The 23,464-nt window shown below is 41.8% G+C and overlaps 1 protein-coding gene across 4 annotated transcripts in view; it reads left to right on the top strand.

Moving 5' to 3' along the window:
• Window positions 1–23,464, top strand: part of LOC309332748 (rho GTPase-activating protein 7-like) — a 99,692-nt gene that overhangs the window by 49,700 nt on the left and 26,528 nt on the right. The window contains exon 1 of one of the 4 annotated variants that reach the window (XM_081845926.1): window positions 19,710–19,866. The exons of the other annotated variants lie outside the window; for them this stretch is intronic. Coding sequence (XP_081702052.1) covers window positions 19,854–19,866 — 13 coding nt within the window. The 5' untranslated portion in view covers window positions 19,710–19,853. Of the gene's footprint in view, window positions 1–19,709; window positions 19,867–23,464 lie in introns of those variants that run through there. 4 annotated transcript variants of the gene reach the window in all.

The raw sequence follows: 23,464 nt of genomic DNA, 5'->3' as shown, positions 1-23,464 counted from the left end.
GGAACAACAGCAGTCTTTGTTTCTGGGTAGACCTTGCTGTCAGCCTGCTATGTCAGTCCAAAAGTGTTTTGTGTGTACTGTATTGCTCTTGCTACCTTGTGAGGGACAAAGCCTGTGCCACTTAAGAATCTAGTTCAAAGGCTGGAAGGATTTATGTATACATTCTATCTACTAGTCTTTGTCTCATGGCTACTTCATTTGCTAATTTTTGCACTCAGGACAATTCAGGAAGACACATCCACAATTTTGGGGGTTTGCTGTAAAGATACATGCAAATAGTGGACCAATGTGAACTGATATTTCCAGGATTGACTGACACTTGAATTTGTGGAGATGATAATAGTGAATGCAACAGCTATGCTGCTTCATAAATGAGTGGCACAATCAACTTTTCATCTGTCGTATCTTTAACTTTAAACTTTTCTCCCTGGGGTCAATGCTGAATTCAGGTAAGATCAGGAATTTCTGAAGTAAGGTGTTCCTTTAGAGTTTTTAATGGCTCTGTTCTGTGACCATATTTGTGGTAGTCCAGATATCCTCTGCTTTGGACAAAGGAACCTGTAACCATAGAAGGCAGGCCTCGCTTTCATGGCTGCTGCAGCCCTAGAGTGTAAACAAAGATGGGTTCTTCTATACTTAAGGAAATCTTCCAACAGCTTGCAGGAAGTTACAGGGTTTAGGAGTGTTTACACAGTTTCATTAAATAAAAATAAAAGTATATTTGTCTTCCTTGGAATGTGTTAGAGTGGTTTCTTAGTAGTTAAGAAAAGCAAGATCAGAGCCCATCTGATACGAAGAAAATTTGCCACTTGTAAATTAGCTATAAAGGTGTAAGCTTGATCGTTATGGTAGCTGTCTGGGCATTCCTTTGTTAGAGAAAGTGCTTGTTATTGTTATAACCTGCCCTGGGATTTTATGGTGAAGGTTGGGTATGAAATCTTACAAATACATTGGAGAACTAATAGCTCTCCTGTTCAAAATGCTCAAGTGAGAACTTTGAAGATGACAAACCTTCCTCCTACCCCAGCTAGGAGGAGCGCAATTATATGAAGTGGGGTGTGTGTGGAGTGGGTATGAGGGCAAAAAAAAGGAGTTTTGGAAACAGAGAAATGGCCAAGAGTTAGCTGGAGGCTGGCAGCATCTTGGGTGTTGAGTGTCTCTTTGGTGTGTAGGAGTGCACATGTTGCTTGCTGGCTTCCACTTGCGCTCTTTTTGTCAACAAAAGAAGTATTTTAAAAATGTCCTAAGTCTTGAGTGCCACCTTCAAAGGAAGCCAACCTAAGCAGTGCTGCCCCAGAAACTTCTCGCCATCAGCAGTGGTGTGTGTGTGTGTGTGTGTGTGCATAATCATGTTTTCTAAGCATCTGTTTTTAATGCAACAGTTTTCTGCTTCTTTCTACTACAGCAGCTGCTACTAAGGCTTAGAAACATAGAATTGTAGAGTTGGAAGGGATCACAAGGATCATCTAGTAGTTCAACTCCCCGCAATGCCACCACAACCTTGAAATTAAGAGTGTTATGCTCTGCCAACTGAGCTATCACACAATTGTTGCTTTTCCATTTCTATACTAAAGTCACAAATAAAGTTCACTGCTTCAGGAGTAGGAAACTCTTATGTGGTATGTGAAACATGCTTTAAAAGACATGGGAAATGTAAATAACACATCCGGTCAAGTTTGTGCTGCTTTAAAAACTAAGAGGAAAGCAAATGCTTAAATCAACAGAACACGTTAGCATTTATATGTTTACAGAAAGTCTTCAAATAAATCAGTTGTTGAAATAGCTTTCTAAATCTGAGAACTCATTTGTTGTGCATCCAATTGTCACTTTCTAATAAAATGCTATCAGTTTTTGCATTTTTTTTTAGCAAATAGGTTTCTTTTAAAAAGTTATGAAGATATTTCACATAGCTGTGATTGTTAAAGTAATTCACTTTTGCTCTCTTCCTGATGTTAGCCAGACAACCCAAGGGAAGCTGTGTCCTCTTCCACAATCTTAGATACTGACTTAAAATATTTTTATGGCAAAGCAGTAAGAATGCTTTGTACCTCCATAGTAATCATCACCCCATTCAAAAATAACTGTGGGAAAGTTATACAAATTACATAAACACTTTTGATAGATCTCTATTGTTGAGAACTTGAGCCAAGATGGATTATCATAACTTACTGTAAGTGGCCACTCAGAACAGGGGAAGAGTTTAGTTCTTATGAGCTTTAATGGTGGCAAGGTTCTCTGAGATAGTGACTAGGTGTGCTTTTTGCTTAGTTTGTCAGCCCTAAAGACCAAAAAATGGTTACTATACCAATTTTGTATAATCAGGAAAGTGCGTGTTTCATAGTGTGTTTTTTCTATAAGATTACAAATGAGTCTGTCTCTTGAATCATATGTTTATTTAAGAAATAAATGCAGTTATATCAATCCATATCCACTATCTTCAAGTAAGGCACAGATCAGTCTGTTTACTGTGAATTCTGAAAGGTGCTGACTGTATTTCAACAGGGTGTTATCCTGAGAGTGCCATCAGGCTTGAGGCATAAACCTGAAATCTGACTGGAACCTATTGGACTGGAACTACTACTAATGGATTATCCAGGCAATTGTTTCAAAGAATGACCCTACCACATGTTAGACTTGGGAGGAAAGTTATGCATAGTTTGATTCAGAGGTGTAGCTAGGAAGGGGTGGGGTGCACTGGGAGCCACACCACGGGGGCAGCACTTACCACAGGGCCTGCAGCATGCCTGAGCCACGCAGCTCTCCTGGGAGTGACGCGGTGGCTCAGACTGCCTGTAGGCCCCATGTTGCTCGAAAAAGCAGTTTGGGCACTGGGATTCCATGGGCACATTGCCCCATCCCCTATGTGTGACACACGTTCACAGGGCACGCATATACCCTGGGCACCCAAGCAGCTAGCTACGCCACTGGTCTGATTAAGATACAATAGTGTGAGCTTCTGTAGTTCACATGCAATGAATGGAGGGGATAATTTTCATGCAGGTAGTGAATGGAAAAGGTAGTTTTTCTGCAGAAGAGGAACTGTGTTGCAGCTGTTTGCTCCCCTTCCTTTAAAGTCTGTTTGCGTTCTAGCAAATAAGGTGATCATTCTTAGCTGTCCTTAGGGACAGAAAAGGAGGAGCAGAAATTGATGAGAGAATCCCAAGAAAATCGCTCCATGGAGAAAAGTTGTGCTATCTAAAGGAATGTCTTCTCCAACATAAACCTACCTCCCAGGAAATACCTTCTCCAGGTGCTCCAGCCTAGGGGTGTGGTTACTGGATAGGGGCCTTTTCGTTGGTGGTATTCAGATTATGGAACTCTCCTCCTTTACCTGTTTAACTAGTGAGGCACCACAGCAAAGTCTGTAGAATTCTCTCAGGCCTTTAGTAACTGTCCCCTTTTTATGGCCTGAGCTGCTATCTTCTTTTTCGTGGAGGTTGTCTGTTAGCTGCTTTTTGTGGTATTTTTTGTTGTGTTATTGTAAGCCTGAGGCTTTAGCAATGAGTGAGCGAGAAATGGGGAAACCGCTTCAGACATCCCCTGGAGCTATTCATTTTCAGTTGTTGTGGATGATGGTCACTGCAATAAGGCACAAATATGGGAGCTTTGCAATTTGACACTGTTTAAAACCATATTAACTATCAGGAGCCTATGTATGCAGAGTGGCATTTCTGATAAAACTCCAATCATAAAAGGTTTTATCTGGTGCTGCACCAGCTGCATTCCATTCTGTCAGTGGGGTTTGCTCTTTCTCTCTGTGCACCCAGAATGTGCTCTGAATGGTGCCCCAACACTATTTGCATAGACCCTACCGAAATCTGGAGTGGAGTGGCTAAGATGGTTGGATGGTACCTTGTACACCTCTTTCCGGCAACTCCTGCAGCCAAGCTGGTGCCAAATGCTGGTGTTTTCCATTGGATCACATCAGTGAAGCCAAGAGGGGGGCGGGTCTTGTCATCTGGGCTACCCAAGATTTCCATATACACCGCCTAGGCTTTAGCCCCAGAAAGGTCACTTTGGTGCTTCTAATGCAGGGGTTTGCCTTCACCCCTGGAGGCACACTCCACTGTCTCTTGAGGTGGACAGATGTCAACCATAATTGCCTGCATAGAAGTTACACTTCTGATGAAAGATGTGTGGTTTCTGTGCAACAACTGAGTAATTTAAAAATGGTATGCATAAAAAAATAGAGTTCCACCTTCTGGAAAAGCCTAATGCCTGTGTACGGATTGTAAAAATTTATCAACCAAAACATTATGAGGTACGCTAAAGTCCAGCCTCTTTATCTGCATAAACTGTTCAGTGTTGAAGCCATTTTGTTACACCTCCTTCATCAAGATTTTCTGGAGTTGCTGAAAATCATTAAAATACTACAGGCCTCCAATTAAGGCTACCATTAGCCTTTAAATATCTTAGAAATCATCTGTTGCTTTAACAAACATGCTTAGTTTCCTTCCTGCATTGTAACTCTATGACTGAATGAGAAAGCGTATTTCACATTCTTTGTGCAGTGATAAGTACAATCTTCATCATAGCTGTGCTGTGCTGCACCTTCTAGGTGGTGCCAGAACATTTCTGCTGATTTTTCATGGCTATGACACTTGACGAAATATAGTAGAAAGGATGAGTGGAACTGTAGACTGATAATTAGTAGAATTCCACTGTTTCAAAATTGGTGAATGAATATGGAGACAGGCAAAGTAAGTAGGAAAGCCTTTAATCATCGCATTAATGTGTTGGTGGAAATGCCAAGAAAGTCAGCATTCACACAGAGCACATTCGCTCACACACAGATACGCAAAAAGGAACGGCTAGATTAAACTAGGCTGGGTGGTTCCTTTTTAGTGTATCAAAAAAGAGGCAAATAGGGAAATTACTTGGACTTTCAAAAAGCTGTTGACAATTTCTGCCATCAAAGACTCCTGAGTAAGCTTAGCAGTCATGGAATAGGAGGAGGGGTGCTCTTGTGGATGAGGAATTGGAAAAGTAGAAGTGGGAGAGAATAGGAATCACTACATAGTTCGCCAAATGAAGGGGTGTATTATTGTTGTTGTTGTTGTTTTTTATTAGACTTCCATACCACCCTGCATTACAAGATCTCAGGTCAGTTCACAGGATACAATACCAAGGGGCTGTTTATTATTTTATTCTTCTTTTATATTCTGCCTTACTTCCATCATGGAACTCAAGTCTGTGTGTACATGGGGTTTCCAGGCAGTTACATGCCCAGGTGCTGAACAGACTCCTAGAACATGTCTGTAGTTCATGTCTGTAGTTGATGTAGGTAGGAGTATTATTGTGAAATGAAGTGGCAAGGGGATCACTAATGAAAGTTAAGTGTGTGTGTGCCAAGGAAACAAAAGTATTACTCAAATACATAACTTGCATGCATATTTTACCAACAGCTCATCACCAGTTGTATTTCATAACACAAGATCAGTTGGCTTTTGCATGTGAGGAGAGGGAAAGATAAGGTGCTTGAAAAATGTGTCTGCAAGCCAGGGCAAATTTGAAAATGCAGGCTTCCTGTAGAACAGCATCCATTGAGGCCTTCTAGCCCCTGGCTGCCCCTTGTCTATTTTATTTAAAAAAAATATTGAATTTGTTGTCAAATATTTCCCATTTTTGCTACATTTTTATGTGATTTTTCAGCTGGTTCATCATTATTTTCCCCACTGCCCTCTCCCAGCAGCTGTCTGGTCTCACAAGGCTGAAAAGTAAATCCTTCTCCTCATTGTTTTCTATTTTCAGGACAAGTAGGTGATTTTGCTTCCTAACCCAGAAAAGAAAAGCATTTTTTAAAAATCCATTTAAAACACATTTTTGAACTTTGGTGGACCTCCTGATTCAAAGCTAACACTTCTTTTCTAGCCAACAATATGAGCTCATTCCAGATCTGGAAAAACAAAGAAAAATAAATACAGGGCACTTAGCGTTCTTATGTAACATCCGTGAATTTTTGGCACAGACCGTGTGGAAAGCTGCATGGAACTTATTAATACGGCTTGAAAACTGGGTGGACTTCCTTTTCTGTGTTTAACCTTCCCTAGCAGCAGCAGTGAAAGCTATATAACTAAAACAGTTCAGTGTGGTAATAAGGAGTTATCTTGCCAGAGTATTTCCTCCTCTTGTTTGAGCTCTTCAAAAGAGTTTCCTTTGGCTAGGATTCACTGTTTGCTTGGTGGTACAAAACTGGAGGGAACTTTTGCCACTGTTTAGCTATAATGAGGATCTGTGGTGGCTGATCTAGATATGTATGGGTGCCACATATATCCTCACCCTGCCAAGCTACTCATAAGGACATGAGAACAGTACTGCTGGAACAGACTAAAAGCCTATCAGGTCCAGCATCCTGTTTTCCCACAGTGCTTTGCTTGTTCTCTAATCAGAACACTAGTTATCAAGCAGCCTTTTTTGCATAGTTGTCAGGTGAAAAAAGGAACTCTTCCTCCATGCTTAAGCTAATTGTAAATATCAGATACCTGGTCTTTGGTTACTGCCATACTACCAGTGTTTTTCAGGAGTTTCAAGCACATACTGGAAATTTCAGTTTGTACAGCTTAAGTGGTTTAAAGTGCCTCTGTCTCTAGCACAACAAATCCACTTTAGAATAATAATAATGAACAAACAGGTGTTTTGTGGTTCAGAAAGCATTGAAGAAATGCATTGAAAAGTGTGGTGTGAACAAATGATTAACAAGACATCTAAACGCAGCAGAAGAAATCAAGATGAGAGCTCATTGTCGTATAACAAACAAATCAGAAGAAATTCTCAGTGAAGACCACACATAGTCTAACCCAGGCTACCTCAACCTCAGCCCTCCAGATGTTTTGAGACTACAATTCCCATCATCCCTGACCACTGGTCCTGCTAGCTAGCGATCATGGGAGTTGTAGGCCAAAAAACATCTGGAGGGCCAAGGTTGAGGAAGCCTTATCTAACCTCTGCAAAAGCTTTATGCAAGCAAATGTGGATGAATGCTCCAAAACATTATTTGGAGGAGCCTATCAATTCTCCTCCCTTTCCCCACCATTATAGCAGCTTGAAATCTTTCATTTGTGAATTAACATCAACATGAGCCAGGCACTGCTAGCCATCTTTTGCCAAAGCTTTCCATTACCTTGTGGGAATGCTGCATGGGCAGAGGGACTTGGCTTGGCTGAGAGACCTTTGACAGACAGTGCAGCTGGGGTCGCAATCCAGTTTTAGCCTTTCCCTTTGCTCATGGAGCCCTCTCTTCTCTGTTTACAACTGTAAAAAGGTCCGCTGGCAACTGTGTTAATTGCTCACATGGAAAAATAACAGTGTGTGTATTTTTAGCTGCATTTTTCTCCTATATTTCAACTGAAAACTAGGAGAAGGGTTGTGGTTGCTCATCTCTTCACAGAAATCAAGTTGTGAACCTCTCTCTCAGATACTGGAGATCAACTTCAATTGACCCAAGGGTTTTTTCGCAGAAGTCTCTTTTCAGGTCAGAACAGCTTGACCAGCCTATAAGACTGAAAAAGTACAAAACTTAATTTCTTCTGTGAGGTAGCTTACCTCAGTTGTCCTGCAGCTTACAGCTGTGAACCAGATAAAGGTAAGACTACTGATGTTCTCCATTAAAGTTGGTAGGACCATTATTGAGGGGGAAGGGCAGCAACAGTACTAACAAATATTATCTTACAGTTGCGTTCTGTGTGGGTGGCTGTGTGTCAGATACAATATATTAGTAATGTGCTTATATCAATTTTGCTGGTTTGGGGGTCTTTCTAATTCAGTGGTACCTCGGGATGCGAACGGGATCCGTTCTGGAGCCCCGTTCGCATCCTGAATGGAACATAAGATGCGTTTTGTCGCTTTTTGCCACTTCCGCGCATGCGCATGATGTCATTTTGAGCATCTGCGCATGCGCTCCTCAGCAACCCGGAAGTAATGGAGCGCGTTACTTCCGGGTTGCTGCAGAGCGCAACCCGAAAGCTCTCAACCTGAAGCACATTCAACCCAAGGTATGACTGTAATAGTTTACTTGTGAGACCACAGAGTACATGCAAAGAATACTGCTGGATTATTTTGAAATGCTGCGGTTAGGATTGTCTGACTCTTTGCACAGATGTCTTGTTAGAATGACACTTCTTTTGTGCTTGGATGACTTGGCTACATTCAAAGCTGTTGTCATGTGATAGCAGCCCAAAGCAGCTGTCTTTGTATTGATGGCTGAAACCTTAAAGTGAACTTTCTTTAGAAGTGGTGATTGTGGTGTTAACTCCTTGTATACTTAGGAGTTGTTATGTGTGTGTGGAGAGGGGGGCAGCTTCTAGAAGCTTCCTGAATTGCAATGATGCTTTTACTATAGTATTCCTTTAAGTGTAGAATATCTTTTATATATATATATATATTACAAATAGCTGGTGCAACCCCCTCCATTACCACCATGCTGGATTGAGACAGTGAAGTGGGTGGACGGGGGCTTTGCTCCCTGCTGTGGTCCTCACCCCTGCACCTACAATTTTAAGTATCCTTTACAGCAAACAATCTGCTCTTTATCAGGTAGCTCTGGCACCTGTCACCTATCATAGGAATCAGTTAAATTGAGCTAAGTGGGTCTTCCAGGTCTCATCTTTCACATCTGTCAAGCAAAAGCAACAGGACTAAAACCTCTGTCAGAACTGTAATATATATAAAAACATTTATATGTTTTTATATATATATATGTATTAACATGTAATATATATAAAAACATTTTCTGAAAGCTCACATACAAACACAGATGGTGTATCCAAAACAGATGATGAATCACTGTTGTTCATCTTTGCCCCCACTTCCCCAAGGCTTTTTCACCACCCCGTAATTTTAATGTGTGTGCTTATGCTAATATAGCATCCACACCTGTTTGGGGGAACTGTGTGGGAAGCTAAGTTGCTAAATGGGTATTGGTTACTATTTCATTTAGGAATTTGTTACAATCTTACAGCATTTGCCTACACACAACTTAAATTAGCAAGGAGTTAATTACCTGTGATGTGATGGAAACAACTATGAAAACCCTTCTTAAATTAAACTAATTGTAAACAGTTTTTTTTCTAACTTCTGTGTACTCCCAAGTTTTTATCAATTTATTGATCATAAGGCCCCCACCTTTTACTCTTGTCAAATTCCAGTAGGAATAGGCTTAAGGCAGGTGTGGAGAACCTTTGACGCTTCAGATGCTGCTGAACTACAGCTCCCATCAGCTCCAGTAAGCATGGCCAATGGCCAGGGATGATAGGTATTGTAGTTCAGAAACTCCAGGAATGCCAAAGGTTCCCAACACCTGACTTTAGGCTACATTGCTTAGCAGAATTATATATGTGTGCTATGGGCAAAGAAGGAAGCACATTTTGTACTTATCTCACATCTCAAGGTAACATGCAATCAATGTGTGTTCCTCCTCTTGCTGCTGCTTTTACTAACGTAAAACAATCCTGTTCCCCCACCCTTTTCCTTTATTCTTCTTCAATAAGTACATCCTTACATTGTTAGCTATATCACACAGTCCCTGTAGCTGTTACTTGGTTAGACTGGCATGTTTGCACGTATCTGACTCTTGCTTTTGTTTTCTCAGTAGTATTCCTGTTTGCTGGCACATCCTAGCCATTTTATTCTACGGAATGGAGAAGGCACATACAGACATACTTGTGCTTTGTGATATGGCCCCAGGAGTCAGCTTTTGTATTAACTGCTGAAACAAAAGACCGATTCATATGCAGTGTAAAAGCTGTCAAAACCCTTAAGATTTCACAATGTGAAACAGAGGGTTTACTTTGCTCTGCTTAAAGGGGGTATTTCATCCAAAGCAAATACACCTCTTACTTGGGGGTGCAGGGAATAAGGTTAGTCAGTTGCAAAAGAATCTATCAGAAGATGCATCTGACTCTTGTCCTTTAAGCCCTGACTGGAATGTGCTTTATCAAGTTGAGTGCTGCCCAGCCATATTCTTTCCCAAAGTGCAGTCTGTAGTGCTAATAGTGTGGTACTCAAGTCTATGTGTTGCTTTTGGAGGGGGTAGAAAGGATAGCATTGCTGCAGGGGAGCAGCTGTGCTGCTTTTCACTCTGAACAACCCTCTTACTTAATTCTTTTTTTCAAAAAAGAAGGGCTGCCATCAGAACATTGGAGGAAGCTGGAGGAGGTTAAATTCAAAAACCAAAGAAGTCACATGTCAGGTGCTTAGGAGATTTTGCAAGAACATCCCAGAACTGGAGCACTGAGTGCCCCTCAAGCAAGGGGGAGAGCTTAAGAGCTCTTTCTGCACCAGGTAACCCAAAGTGGACCCAGCACAAAACGAGCTTTTTAGTTCTCCATTTGCTTGGATTTAACTGCACAATTTCAACCAGCCTGCCTTCAACTGGGTTTGGTTGAGATTGCACAAGTTAAATGTGCATAAGATGTGATCATACTGCATGTCATCCTGTCCTCACAGTGGCTGAACAGATGCCTGTGGGAAGCTTGGAAGCAGTGCAATAGCTCTCTCCTCGCAACTGCCATTCAGCTGCATACCTCTAACAGTGGATGTAGAATATAGCTGCATAAATGCTTTTGGGGTGCAAATAGGCCTTTATTTTGTCATCTCTACCTAGTATGTTATTTTACTTATCCATGTATCTATTGCAGCTTCTTTCTTTAGTGTAATTTTCAGTTCTGCCCTTGAAACATACTGTCAAGAATAATTTTCTTGTTTGTTCCCTTATGTAGATTAAATGTCCAAAAACTGTTGAAGATTTTTAAAAGGTGTGGTGGACTTGCATAGCTTCTAAGTGTCTCCTACTGTAATGTAATGGAGAAGTTATCACAGCCTAGATCAGGCTCTCCCTAGGTTGGCATGTTCCAGAGGATGCTGAGAATGCCCCTTAGGCACTGATGTGGGTGGGAGAGAGAGACTATATTGTGTTCTTGCATAATTTCTGTTCTGTTAGGATACATAATGAGGCAAAGACCAAAGTGCTTATGAGTCCTATTTTGTTACTGGATTTCTGTAGTTGCTCATCAACACATGCTCCCTACAAGCTTGGCAGGCAAAACAAAAAACAATATAATACAGATGCCTTGTTGAGAGGTGAACAGCGTGAAGTAGATGCATCTAATGCTAAACTGGGAATTACAGTCAAACCTCTTCCTACGTCCGCCTCCGCTCGTGTCCATTTCACCCAATGTCCGCAGCAAACCCGGAAGTAACTGGCGGGTTTGCCACTGTTTGCACATGCGCAGAAGCGGGCAATCGCTGCCTGCGCACAACGGCGCCTCTCCCAGTGACCCATTTCGACTTCTAGACCTCCAGAACAGATTGTGGTCGTAAGTAGAGGTTCTACTGTATATATTTACAATGGAGGTCACTGAATAGATAAGAGCCCAGAAAATAAAGCTAGGTGCACTTTTAAAAATGTTGCTACCCAGACTGTACGCCACCCCCAATCTCTACCAAGCAGTAGCAAGATCCCAGGGGGTCCAGGTGCTCACCCAGATTTGTGTTTCCATTGGGAAATCAGGGCAAAGTGGAGACTAGTGTCTTTAAGAAATATGGTTTATTGTACACATATTTGCACCTGGTCTACTTTGGAGAAAGTTTGGAGCATTGCATGTTAATAGGGTCTTGTTTTCCACAGCAGTGCAACGTTAGAGTCCAAGGCATCCTGCATACCCTCTCTATGCATCTGTCCCAGCCTGCGCAAGATAGTTCTGCCCTTCACAGCAGCTTATGAAGTTCTGCCCACTTCCTTTCTTCTTCCTATGTACTCCTGCTCCAAGCAGCAGCTCCCCATCTGTCTGCTTGCCCACCTTATCCAGACCTCTAATTTTAAAAGGACAGTATTTTTCTAATGTGACATCACATCCTCCCCATCACCTTGGCAACCTCCTGTCCTCACCAGCAGAGCTTCCTACCTGGTTGATCGTTTCCATCAACCAGGTTATTGTGCTTCTGTCCCAGCTGTCCCAGTTTGGTTAATGACTTGTTTCAAGCAACTTTTTTCATTCTTCAGGACTTCTATCTCAGGTGAGGCCCTGGCCTGGCATCTTCCCTTTAGTACTCCAAATATTATCTAAATTCTATCATTTATTCATTTTTACAATTCGCTAACTCTAGCAGTTATAAACTTTGCTTTGTGTCCACAATTATAGCTCAAGCAGTTCCTTTGAATACTCATGGTAAGGGAGAGCAAGCAGGGTTTCTGGTGGTGGCATGATTACATAGGGAATAGTCTAGTGATATCAGAGTTCAAATATGTAGAGGGTGGGAGGGGGTTGGCTCCAAATGACTCCAGTTGTTGGAACAGTGCCGGTCTTGCATTGCTAGTGTAGTTTTCTGGAATGTGTGTACTCTACAAGTTGCTTTCCTCTGAAGTATAGGATATTAGAGTTCAGGGGCAGTTATCTTTAAAAAAGAGGGGGGATTAAAGGAAGAAAATACATGAAAGGAAGAATAATTGATCCCAGGGATATACCTGTGGCATTTTGGAAGAGAAGAGGGACCCAGTTTTCTGAAACATTAGTGATCCAATATTATTTTAAAATGTGTACCCTGACAAACATGGCTCATGGAGTCCTTGATGCAACCAATGCACAATTATTACACCCACCCGACTTCTCTGAATGTTGAAAAGTTTACAGACTGCAACAGAGTTAGTGTCCTTTTGGAAGGAGGTCACTGGAGGCTTATAGCAATTGGCACTATCTGAGTTGATTTACTAAATATTCAGGTTGGACTACATATGGGGAATCTGTGGCCCTCCAGCCCCCAGCCAGCATGACAAATGGTCAGGTACAATAGGAGTTGTAGTCCAAGAATATATGGAGGGCTACTGGTTCCCCATTGCCAAAGTCTACTGTCCCACATATTATCCCCATAAAGTGATGGGCCCCCAAATGTTTACAGAACACAAAGCTCAGTTCTCCATTTGCAATTTGTCCGCAAGCACATATGCTGCTACTTGAAAAGGAGAAAAAGCAGGTTTTAGTTTCAAGAAGAACCCAGCTGCCTACTCTGAACAATTGTGTCTGAAGTGGCTGGGTAGGGATTTCTAGGGCTTACGCATGTCCATCAGTTAATGGCTGCATCAGTATTGGGATTTTTTACAGTCTGCACCTGCACTGAGGGTGTTTTTAAAGATGTTTTTAATTGCCCTTTTATTGTTTTATTGCTTGTTTGCCGCCTTGGGATCCTTTGAGACAGGCATCTCCAAACCTGACCCTCAAGCTATTTTGGAACTACTATTCCCACCATTCCTTACCACTGGTCTTGTTAGCTAGGGATGGTGGGAGTTGTAGTCCCAAAACATCTGGAGGGCCAAGTTTGGCCCTGCCTGCTTTGGGAGAAGGGTCGGGATAAAAGCATAAAAACATGATAGATAAAAAATAAAATTGCATTTTAATTCTACCTAGCCCTTAGTCTGATCTTCTTTTTAAATTGGACATGAAGCAAGCTAGGCAACCCAGCTTTGTCCCTTGGAGAAGACACAGTAAGCCAAAATCTGGCTTGGGAAAAGGAATGCATATTCTTCTTCAAAAAATAGTCTGGAGGTGGAGTCCAGGCTTGATTGTGTCAGCTGTAACATATCTGGCAGTTAGGATTGTCCCCATCTGCCCTACTTAGGACCTAAGAGATTATTTTATAATCTTTAAATAGTTTGGGAATTTTGTTTAAAGTGAGCTGCTTTGAGATGACTTGCAGGATAATTCATAACCAAATAAGGGTATATTTGTCCCCAAGATTGCTTCCATTTCGTAGATACTCCATGTATTGTGGAGAATCCCTAAACTAGACTGCATTTCGAGATCCCAGGTGTATATGATTACATCTGTATTACTTCAGTTTAGCAAATAACTAGAATTGGCAGTTTAAAAGCTAAGTTGAAATTAGTCCCACCTTTGTCACTAAACCGTACAGAATCTGAAATACTAAGCAGTTGAGAAAAAGTTTTGGAGACGCCAGTCATTTATACGAAACAATTATACAAACAAAAAGCTACAATGTTAACATATTTTGTCTTCTGTTTCAAGTCAGCTTAGCAAATATCTGAGAAATGAGCAAACTCATAATTATTAAGTTCTCTTAACTAATAACTATAACCTTTCAGTTTTCCCTATGTTCCTCTGCCTTTTCTTAGCAAGATCTAGAGGTGTGTTTTAAATTCTACTCTAGGAAATTACAATTTAGCTAATACCTTATCGCTCTCCTTTTCTGTGACTGGCTAATCACTTTGACATAGCTGGTCCTTTTAAAGACTATTCTGGTGTGCATAACTTCAGGTAGCATTGTGCTATATGAATCATGGGGCTTGGAAAGCAAAGCAAGTAAAGGGAAAACTTGAAGCAAGTCTAATCTGGTTGCTGAATGGATCAGATAAATCGGGGCTGTTGTTTGTTGAGGCTTTGCCATCTGTGCTGTGAGCAAACACTTGAAAAAACTTGCACCTTGTAGCATCTGTGTGGGTAGGTGCATTGCCAGTCCTATTTAGGTAGGTAGGAATCTCTCTACGGGACAGTTTATATATTTAACAAACCCCACTTTACATTAAATATAATCTAAAAGAGAATAAACATTTGGTATAAATATACAGTGTGTGCTTAAATCACACTTGTGCTCTTCCTCAAATCTGAAGGGAGCTAGGCAACATGCTGTTCACCAAATACTATAGACTACAACTCCCATCAGCCCCAGTCAGCATGAGAAGTGGGCTGGGATGATGGGAACTGTAGTTCACAACCTCTGGAGGGCACCATGTTAGCTACCCTTGGGACAACTACCGTCATTTTAAAATAGACTTAAATGCATAGCATTAAAAATGCTTCATAAAAGCGAGTGACATCCAGCACAACAGTTCTGCACCCCCCAGCCCAATTTTATAGGAATTCCGCTGGTAAGAGATCATCTGAATTAGGGCTGCCATACATCTGCATGGAATTGATTTCCGGGGGGAATTTCCGAAAGGTGATGCTTTGTCCTTGATTTTAGGCAAGTCAAGTCAACAGTTTCAGTGGTTTCTCCCTAAAAAACAACAACAACAACAACTCAACGACTTTCAGGATGTCCTGGTTTTTACTTTTTTAAATATGACAACCCTATCTGAATATATGGTTTTGGATTCTAGTTGTGAACATCCCCCACCCACCCACCCACCCACAACTCCTCTTACAGCAATGAATGATAGGAAATCCTTGAAATGCATCCTGACAGTTGAGCAATCCTAAATGCTGAAGTTTGCTACTGATGAAACCACAAACTATTTTTGTCTAGACAAAATCCATATAAAAAAATAAAAAAATTATTATTAATCCCAGCTAGCCAGTTAAATTAGGACACCTGATTACAACACAGTGGGAACTTGAATGCTAGTAATCTTTGTGTTTCTTTCCCCACACCTTAACACTGTGTTTAGGCATCTTCCTTTTAAAAGTGAGAGAGCCTTGGACCTGTACAGAGATACCATATATGCTCTTAAGAGATCACACTCTTTGAACTATTGAGTGCCTGTGAACATTTTGTTGATTTATTTATCCCACAATTTATTTATAAGCTTCTTTTGAAACTAGTGCACTCAAAGCAGATTACAAAGTAAACTAAAATTAAAACAACCTCCACAGTGTGATCTTGCAAATTGCAATATGATCATACAAATAAAACAAATGGCATAACAGCAGTAATTTAAAATGTAATGATAATAATAATAGGCACTAATTAAGTACATAAGAAGTGTCTTGTTGGATCAGACCAAAGGCCTACCAGGCTCAGCAACCTTTTCTCACAGTAGCCAACCAGATGCCTTTAGGAAACCAATCAGGAAGACCTGAGTGCAATCTTTTCCTGGCAACTGGTATTTGGAGGGGTAGAACATAGCCAAAATGGCTAGTACCCACCCATAGCCTTATTGTCCATGAATTTGTCTAATTCTTCTTATAAAACCACCCAAATTTTGTGTTGTTATTTATTCCTGTATCTGCCTATGAAAAGGCTGTCATGTTTGAGCATGTTAAGGCAGCACTGGGAAAACACATTACTTCTCATTCCCAGCCATTTTGTAATTGAGAACCAGCAGATTGTCTGATTCTTCCTGTCCCCACCCTTGACCCCAAGGTGTTGCAATCCCTTCCTGAATGTGCAGTCTTGTTTGCAGAGTGTTTTATGTAAATGCATCTAAATGAAGTGTGAATAGGATATGCATATCTATCACACAGGTACAATTGCTTAGGATCTGGCCTTTCTGACTCTTTGAAGTTCACATTCAGTGGCAAACTTGAGATTATTATAGATAATATGTGAAAGCTATGAGGGTTTTACTTGGTGAGACAGATAAGAAATTCACACATTTCTCTAAAGACATATTTTTAATAGAAAAAGGGTGACCTGTAGGTGGATTTTTGTGATTAGAGTGAAGCATAGGATATTCATAGGAACAGATAATGGTTTTCTCTCTCTCTCTCTCTCTCTCTCTCTCTCTCTCTCTCTCTCTCTCACACACACACACACACACACACACACCCTCTCAATTTTCCACATGTAGCTTCTGGCAAAACATAGGTGCAAAATAACACACTAACCTTACATAATGTAGAATAAGATACTTGATCATATCCCAGAATTGTGTCTGTATTTTTGTAAGTCAGCTCAGTGATACAGGAAGTTGAAGTTTTTCAAACACAGCTGAGATCATATGGAGTACAAAACAGCCTTTGACAATTAATTTTCAGTGGGTGTAAATAGAATCATTTGGAGAACTGCCAAACAGCTAGTGCATGCAAGCCCTTAACGGCAGGCTGAAATAAGTGAAATTTAATTTGTAAGTAAATTCCATTACGCTTAAGTGGCTAAACAACTGTCTAAAAAGCTATACACCATTATGCAGTTTGTTTGCATACAAACTGATATTTACAGGCAATAATGGCAATATCTCACTTAAAAAAGGGTTGTATGACGGAAGATTTGGTATAACATTGGCTTGTGTTCTCATAGGGACGGCTTGCATGCTGGGTGGGTTTATGTTTTGAACATTATGTTGAACTACCCACAGAGTATCTTTTGCAACTTTAGATAAGCAGTGATTCTTTGAAGATGTGGGTGTTGTGGTATAAATGCCCACAAGTTTACATGCCCGCCCACACACATTTTTTTTATTTCTGTTTTTAATTTTCCTTTCATGTGTCATTTCATGTCCATCTTACTACTTGGGTGGAAGACTAACTAAACAATCCGCTATGTTTGTGCAGAAGTAAGTTGCACTGATTTCAATGAAACTTAGTCCAATGCAAGTGAATATTGTACCATAGCCTTACTTTTAAATGTGGAATCTTAAAAGTGCTTCCTCTTGACTAGAGTCATCCAGAGCTTTAGTTATGACGTTAAGATACCTCACCATTTCTGTGGAGTGTGTGTGTGTGTGCGCGCGTGCGCGCGTGTGTGTGTGTGTGTAAACTGCATTTAATTTCCTCTGCCCTCCCTACTTAAGAAGAGTACATCTAGAATGTATGTAAAATAAGCACAGAGATAAGATGTGCAATTTGTCTCTGGTTATATCTAAATGAACAGAATTTAACTACTTGATGAATTCAGCAGTTTTACATTGGAGCCTTCCTTTGAAATTCCTTTGTTCATGCAGCAGAGTGTTAAGACTGAAAACTTCTACTGATTTTTGAATACTCCCATTTCTGATGTCATTTATGCCTATTGATTCTTTTCCATAAGGACTGGCCTTTTTTTACTTATTATGTAGAATGCAGAAGGAGATTTCTAACACATGACATATATCACATTGGAAGATAAGCAGGTGATGTTGTGGCTCTCATTATGATGTCCTGTAATAGTGTTGCCTGACTTGACATATGGATTTGTTGCAGGTACTGTTTCCTCTGTATGTGTTTGTTTTGTGGTCTTTTATTGCTGGTAAGTAGCTATTTTGGGTTAGTGGGCTGTAAGTGACCTATCACCCACAGCTTGTGAAAAGGAAGTGTCATTGTCCAGGTTAGACTGTAGGTCCTTAATGGTATGTTTGGCTAGTTTTAGCTGGGACCTATAGATGACAGGTGGTCATTTTTTCTTCTGTACTAGACTGTTCCTAAGTACCAATGTTTCTTTGTTAATCTGTTGGTTTTTACTTAATTAGAAGGTTTTGTAGTCTTCAGCTACATACACACACCATACATTTAAAGCACATGGCTCCCCGCCCCCAAGCCTGGGAATTGTAGTTTGTTGCAGGTGTTAGAACTTGTACATCTGTGAGGGGTAAACTACAGTTCACAGGATTCTTTGGGGAAAGTCATGTTTTATATGCAGCCTTAAGAAATGTACCTTCTGCCTCTATGAATTGGACTCTGGGCCACAAAATATTAGTCCATAATCAACATGTTAGCCTTTAAGGTGCCATAAGACTCTTGTTGTTCTTGTGAATTCAGTTTCTTAACTGAAGCATAGGATAAATAAATGCTTGACCTGACAAACTGGTTTTAGGAAGCTTATTGAGTGAAAGGCTCTCTTGAGTAATAAAAAGAGCTCTGGAACTGTGGTGACCCAATACTTGATAAATTCCTAATCTAAATTCAATTCGTGTGCCAATAAGGAAACAAATTTCCAAACTTACATATGCCATTTTATGCGATTTTACTCAAGCTGCTAACTAGGGATATCTCTGCAATAGCTAAAAGACAGGCCATGGAATCTTACTCTTTAGAGGTTTTCAGAAAAGAACAGGGAAAGAACTTCCTCCCAACTGGCTACTGAAGGTCATAGGCAGAAGTCTTTCCAAGGCACAACAGCCCTGTTACCTGGAGGCAACAAGGTGAGAGGATGGGCTGTGTGATTAAATCACTGCTAAGAGTGTCCCTGTCCTCAGGCTCACAATCTAAAAATACACAATGCACAGGAAGGAGGTATATGTATTATTATGGGTATGGTTGCAGGGAGCTGACATTGCTAGTGGCTCAGTTCACACCCAGTGGCTACCTTGCTGTTGCAAATTTCTGTGCCAAAAGCTTTGCTTCTGGTTGCACAGCACCTTTTCTCTATTCAAGAATGGCCTTGGTTGCTTTACATAAGCCTGAGTTTCCCTTTGTTGTGGAAAGCTACTCCCATCCTCCCTGAGCTGGCTGAGGTGGTTGAGAGTTCTGTATCCCTGCTGCCCATTCTGTCTGGCTGCCCTGACCTCCCTCCCTGTGTTAGTGGCTGGGTCCCCCACCAAAGTCAAAAATAGAACAGGGCAGTCAGCTCTTCATTGACAAGGGGAAGAGGTTTCTGGTTGGCCACCCTGAGACTGCTGGACTAGGTGGGTCATGGGCCTCATCCAGCAAGCTGTTGTGGAAGCTTCTTATTGCCCAAAGATGGAACAGAAAGGGGGCATCCTTCTGTCTTCTCACACCCACCCACCCACCCTGTATTTTCATGCAGAAAATTAAATCCTGGTGCTCCTCACACACCTCGAGGCAGCACTGATATAGATAAGCTCCTCAGGCCCTCCTGGCACGTCGCTGTCAGTCACGTCCACAACAGCGACCGTGCCTACTTATTGTCCGCCCAGCCCAGCCCCTCGCTCGAGGAGAGGAAGTCGCCAGGTGCCTGCGAGGCTGAGGCAGCCGCCTGCTTCCCTCAGCGCTTCGCCGGCCGCCCGGAGAAGTCGGCGGGGTGGGTGGAGCCGGGGTGGAGGCAGCAGCGCCTCGCTCCATTCGCTTCAGTAGCGCCGGCGGGCGCATCGTCTCTCTTGCGCAGCGGCGGGGCGGGATCTGTGCCTTCGGCAAGCCCTTCACAGCCTCTGCCACGCTCCCGGCTCCCGCTCTGGTTTCCTTCGGCGGCGATGAAGTGAGCTGCAGACTGAAGCTGCACCGTTTTCGCTCAGCGCTCAGGACCGAGGCGGGATGATCCTCACGCGTAAGTGGCTGGCTTCGCCTCGGGGGAAGTTCTGGCGGCGAACGAGGCGCCTTCGAAGGGAGAGCGGGAGTTTGGGGCGACCGAGGAGCCGCAAGCGCCACGCAACGGGGAGGGGGTTGTTTCTCGGGAAGGGGCTGCGGGTTTTGCCCGCGGAGGACGAGAGGTTTTCCCAGACTCGAGGAGGATTTTGTGCCTGGTCGGATAGTTGCCGAGCTTGGCTTTTCGCTTGGGGTTGGCTGGGTTATTTGAAGGGGTTGAAGTTTGGGGAACGAACAGGTTTGTTTGCGCGCGTGTTGAACAGAAACGCGACCCCTTTTTTTTGCAGCGGGGCGGGGTAAGATACTAGTTTCAGTAAATATAGCGCACGTTACTCGCAGAACGTGTTTTAGGAAAGATGTATGCCGTTAAAAGTGTTGCGAAATACGAACTCAATCGAGGAAGGGGATGGTGATGCGGCAGAGATTGTGCCTCGCCATAAAACAAATCCATCGTCTGCGCCCCGTTTTGTCACGTGTAGAAGCTGGCAGAAGCTAGCTAGCTATCTTTCCTGGAGCGAAGCTTTTGAGTGTGTGAGATCGTTTTCTACTTAAGTGAAAAAATAATAATACTAATCTGCCACTGTTGGGCTTCTAAACAGCCCTAACTCAGCTCTGAAGAATGTAGGTCAGCAGTAGTGGAACATTTAAGGTTAGTTCTCTTGTTTGCAATTCAGACAGTTGGGAAAGGATCCATGGAACTGATTTAAAGCTGAATCTTCACTCTCACACAACTATCTCATAAAACCTACGTGAGTCAGGCAATAGGTAGTTGCCTGATATATCATGAGGGTTGTTCCCACTCCATAGAGACAGAAGTGATGCTAACAAGTTCCCAGTCAGCACCTTTGATATTAGCAGAATGAAGTGCTGCAACCTGCAGTTTTGTACATGGAGGGTGAGACTGAAGAGAAGACCTCCTATTCTAGACCATATATTCTGGTACCCTCTATCTCAGTGGTTCCCAGTTAGGAGTCCAGGGACCCCTGGGAGTCTGCAGAATACACCCAGGGGCTCTGTGGCCCCATCCCTTGCCTCCCCCAACTATTTTTTTGGTCATTTTTGCATGGTAATATCACAAGTTTTATGGTATGTTTTAGCACTGTGCGTTTTTAAAATATATTGGCCAAAATTGGTTTCAAAATCACACCGCAATAATGATTTTGACCCAGCAATATATCACTCATCGAGTGAGGAAGAGCAGGGGCAGCCAATTTCAAGGCACTGACTGCCACCGCTTTGTCTCCTTCCCCCACCCATCCAATCCCTGTGGCTGTTCCTTCCCTCATCCCCATGCCTGATCTCCAATTTCAGACATTATCAGAATATAATGATGTTTAACTGCTGATATATCATGATGTTGAAAACCAGATAATCGCTCAGCCATATGTTTTTAGCATACAGTACCTAAAATCTTTTGCTTATTAGGGGCAACCCGACGTTTTGTTTAAAAAATTGCTTTGCAGAAGTAGCTACCATAGTTGTCAAAATTTTCAAAAGTAGAGGGTCCGTGGCTTAGCTTTTGAAAAATAAGGGGTCCTCAGTAATTAGCAAATTGGGAACCACTGCTCTATCTGAAAAGATGACTTCTTAGTTATGCAGTACTTGCAAAATACTTTTCGATTTTACCTTACTATTCTGATACAGTAGGCTTTTGTGAATTGGAGCTCACCAACACCACTGATGACAATGGTGGATGGGAAAGTGACCTTTACTTAACAGTACGGTCATGTGTATGCCAGATTTTGAGCCATACCTTTTTCTTGACACTTTTGTAGAACAGCAAAAATGTTCAAGTATGTAGCTATCCAGGAGGAAACTTGCTGCTGCTTCACTCCTCCCGGCCACTGCTGTGTATGCAAGGCCAGGGGAGGAGCAGAGTGGCAGCAATTTTCTCCCTTAGTACCCACACACTTGCCCCTTCTAAGTCCTAGTTTAACTTAGCATTAAATTTGAACCAGACCATTCTATGATAGTCTGAGCATAGATTTAAATGAAGAAATACTTCATTAAGGCATGATGTGTCATCCAAAGGATAGCTGGTTTAGGTTCATTCAACTTTATTATGATTTTCATAGAGACATATATGCAATAAAATAAAATAAGCTTATCTGTCTGAGAACAGTATGTGAAAAAATTTATTTTTGGGAATAGCTGCTTTATTTGAAGGACTAATAAAATTAATATGCAGCATGTCCTTGCCTTACTGTTAACTCCCCAGCTGCAGACACAGCCAAGAACAAGAACAATACAACAGAAGGCTGCACAAAGGGTCTTGTCAGAACAGTTGCTGATGGGATAGACTCTGGTTCTATAGGTAATGTGCATTTCAGTGTGTGACATCTGGCTGTTGCAGCTGTCAGGCAGATAGATCCCATGCATATTGACTGGTTCTGGAGCAGATGGAGGACGTTGGAGGAAGAACAATAGAGTTAAGTTTCCAAGAACAGGAGGAGTAGGAGGCAAAAATATTAGTTTAGTTCTGGGGCAGTTTGCTTTTTATTCTTCAGAACTAGCAAACACAATATTTTGTTTTGTTTTTAATTGTGTTAGGCTTTTTGTTTTGTTGCACAATGACATTAGTATGCAAAAGTGAAAACCTACAAGTATTGGTATAAGTAGCAGTGGGAGCAAAACTATTATAATGTATTTTTTTTCAAAGCTGGGAGTCTTGTTCCAATGGTAAAACATAGGATTGTAGTGCCAGTTCTATAAAAAATGTTTAGATTGTTGCAATGTGGTGTTGTACATGCAGCTACCTGTAAAACTCTATGGAAACTTCAGTTAGTCTAAAATAGGGCTGCAAGGTTGTTAACTGGGATTGGACTTCTACCTTTGTTTATTGCTTTTAGCCAGGTTACCTCCCATATGTTCCTTCCTGGACCTTGAGGTGATTATTAGTAACCTTCTCCAAGTGTCACTGCCAAGTGAGGTCCCGTAAGTGGCTAGGAGACAGAAGGGCCTTCTATTTGACCACCCTGGTTGTGAAATGCTATCCCCATTGAGGCTTCCCTGATGCCTGAGGGGTTGGGGGATTCTATGCAATAGCATGAGAGGTGGCACTGGGGGTTATAGGAGGAAGTGGGATTCAATGGAAATACTCCCATCACTGTTTTCTCCTGGCAGGAGCATCCTGAGCAGAACTCCACCAGGTGATGCTGCTACCAGTGCCAGCAAACTTTAGAGCCAAACCCTTTTGCTTACATATTGTGCTAACAGTTTTTATGCACACCAGACACAGAGGGGCATAGAAATACCACAAGCTAATGATATACTTTCGATTGGAATTAACATTCAATTAATATGCCAGTATCATTTTCATGTGAATGCAATAATCAAGATGTAAAGCACCAAAGAACAGTAGAAGAGAAACATTCTGCTTTTGAGACATGTATGGGCATTTTGAAATCTTAATGTGGAACTAAATGTTTGAGATTTACTCAGCTCTTTCAGGTCTCCACTATCCCACGACATGGGAAGCTGGAAATGGTGGTTGTGCATCAGATATGATTGTTGTGAAATTCAAACATAGTTTATGCATATAATTGGTTCTCATTTGCATC

Source organism: Podarcis erhardii (genome assembly GCF_964252035.2).
Source record: "Podarcis erhardii genome assembly, chromosome: 2".
Classification (NCBI taxonomy): domain Eukaryota; kingdom Metazoa; phylum Chordata; class Lepidosauria; order Squamata; family Lacertidae; genus Podarcis; species Podarcis erhardii.
The sequence above is the reverse complement of the archived record's forward strand: the minus strand, read 5'-3'. Positions and strand labels throughout refer to the sequence as shown.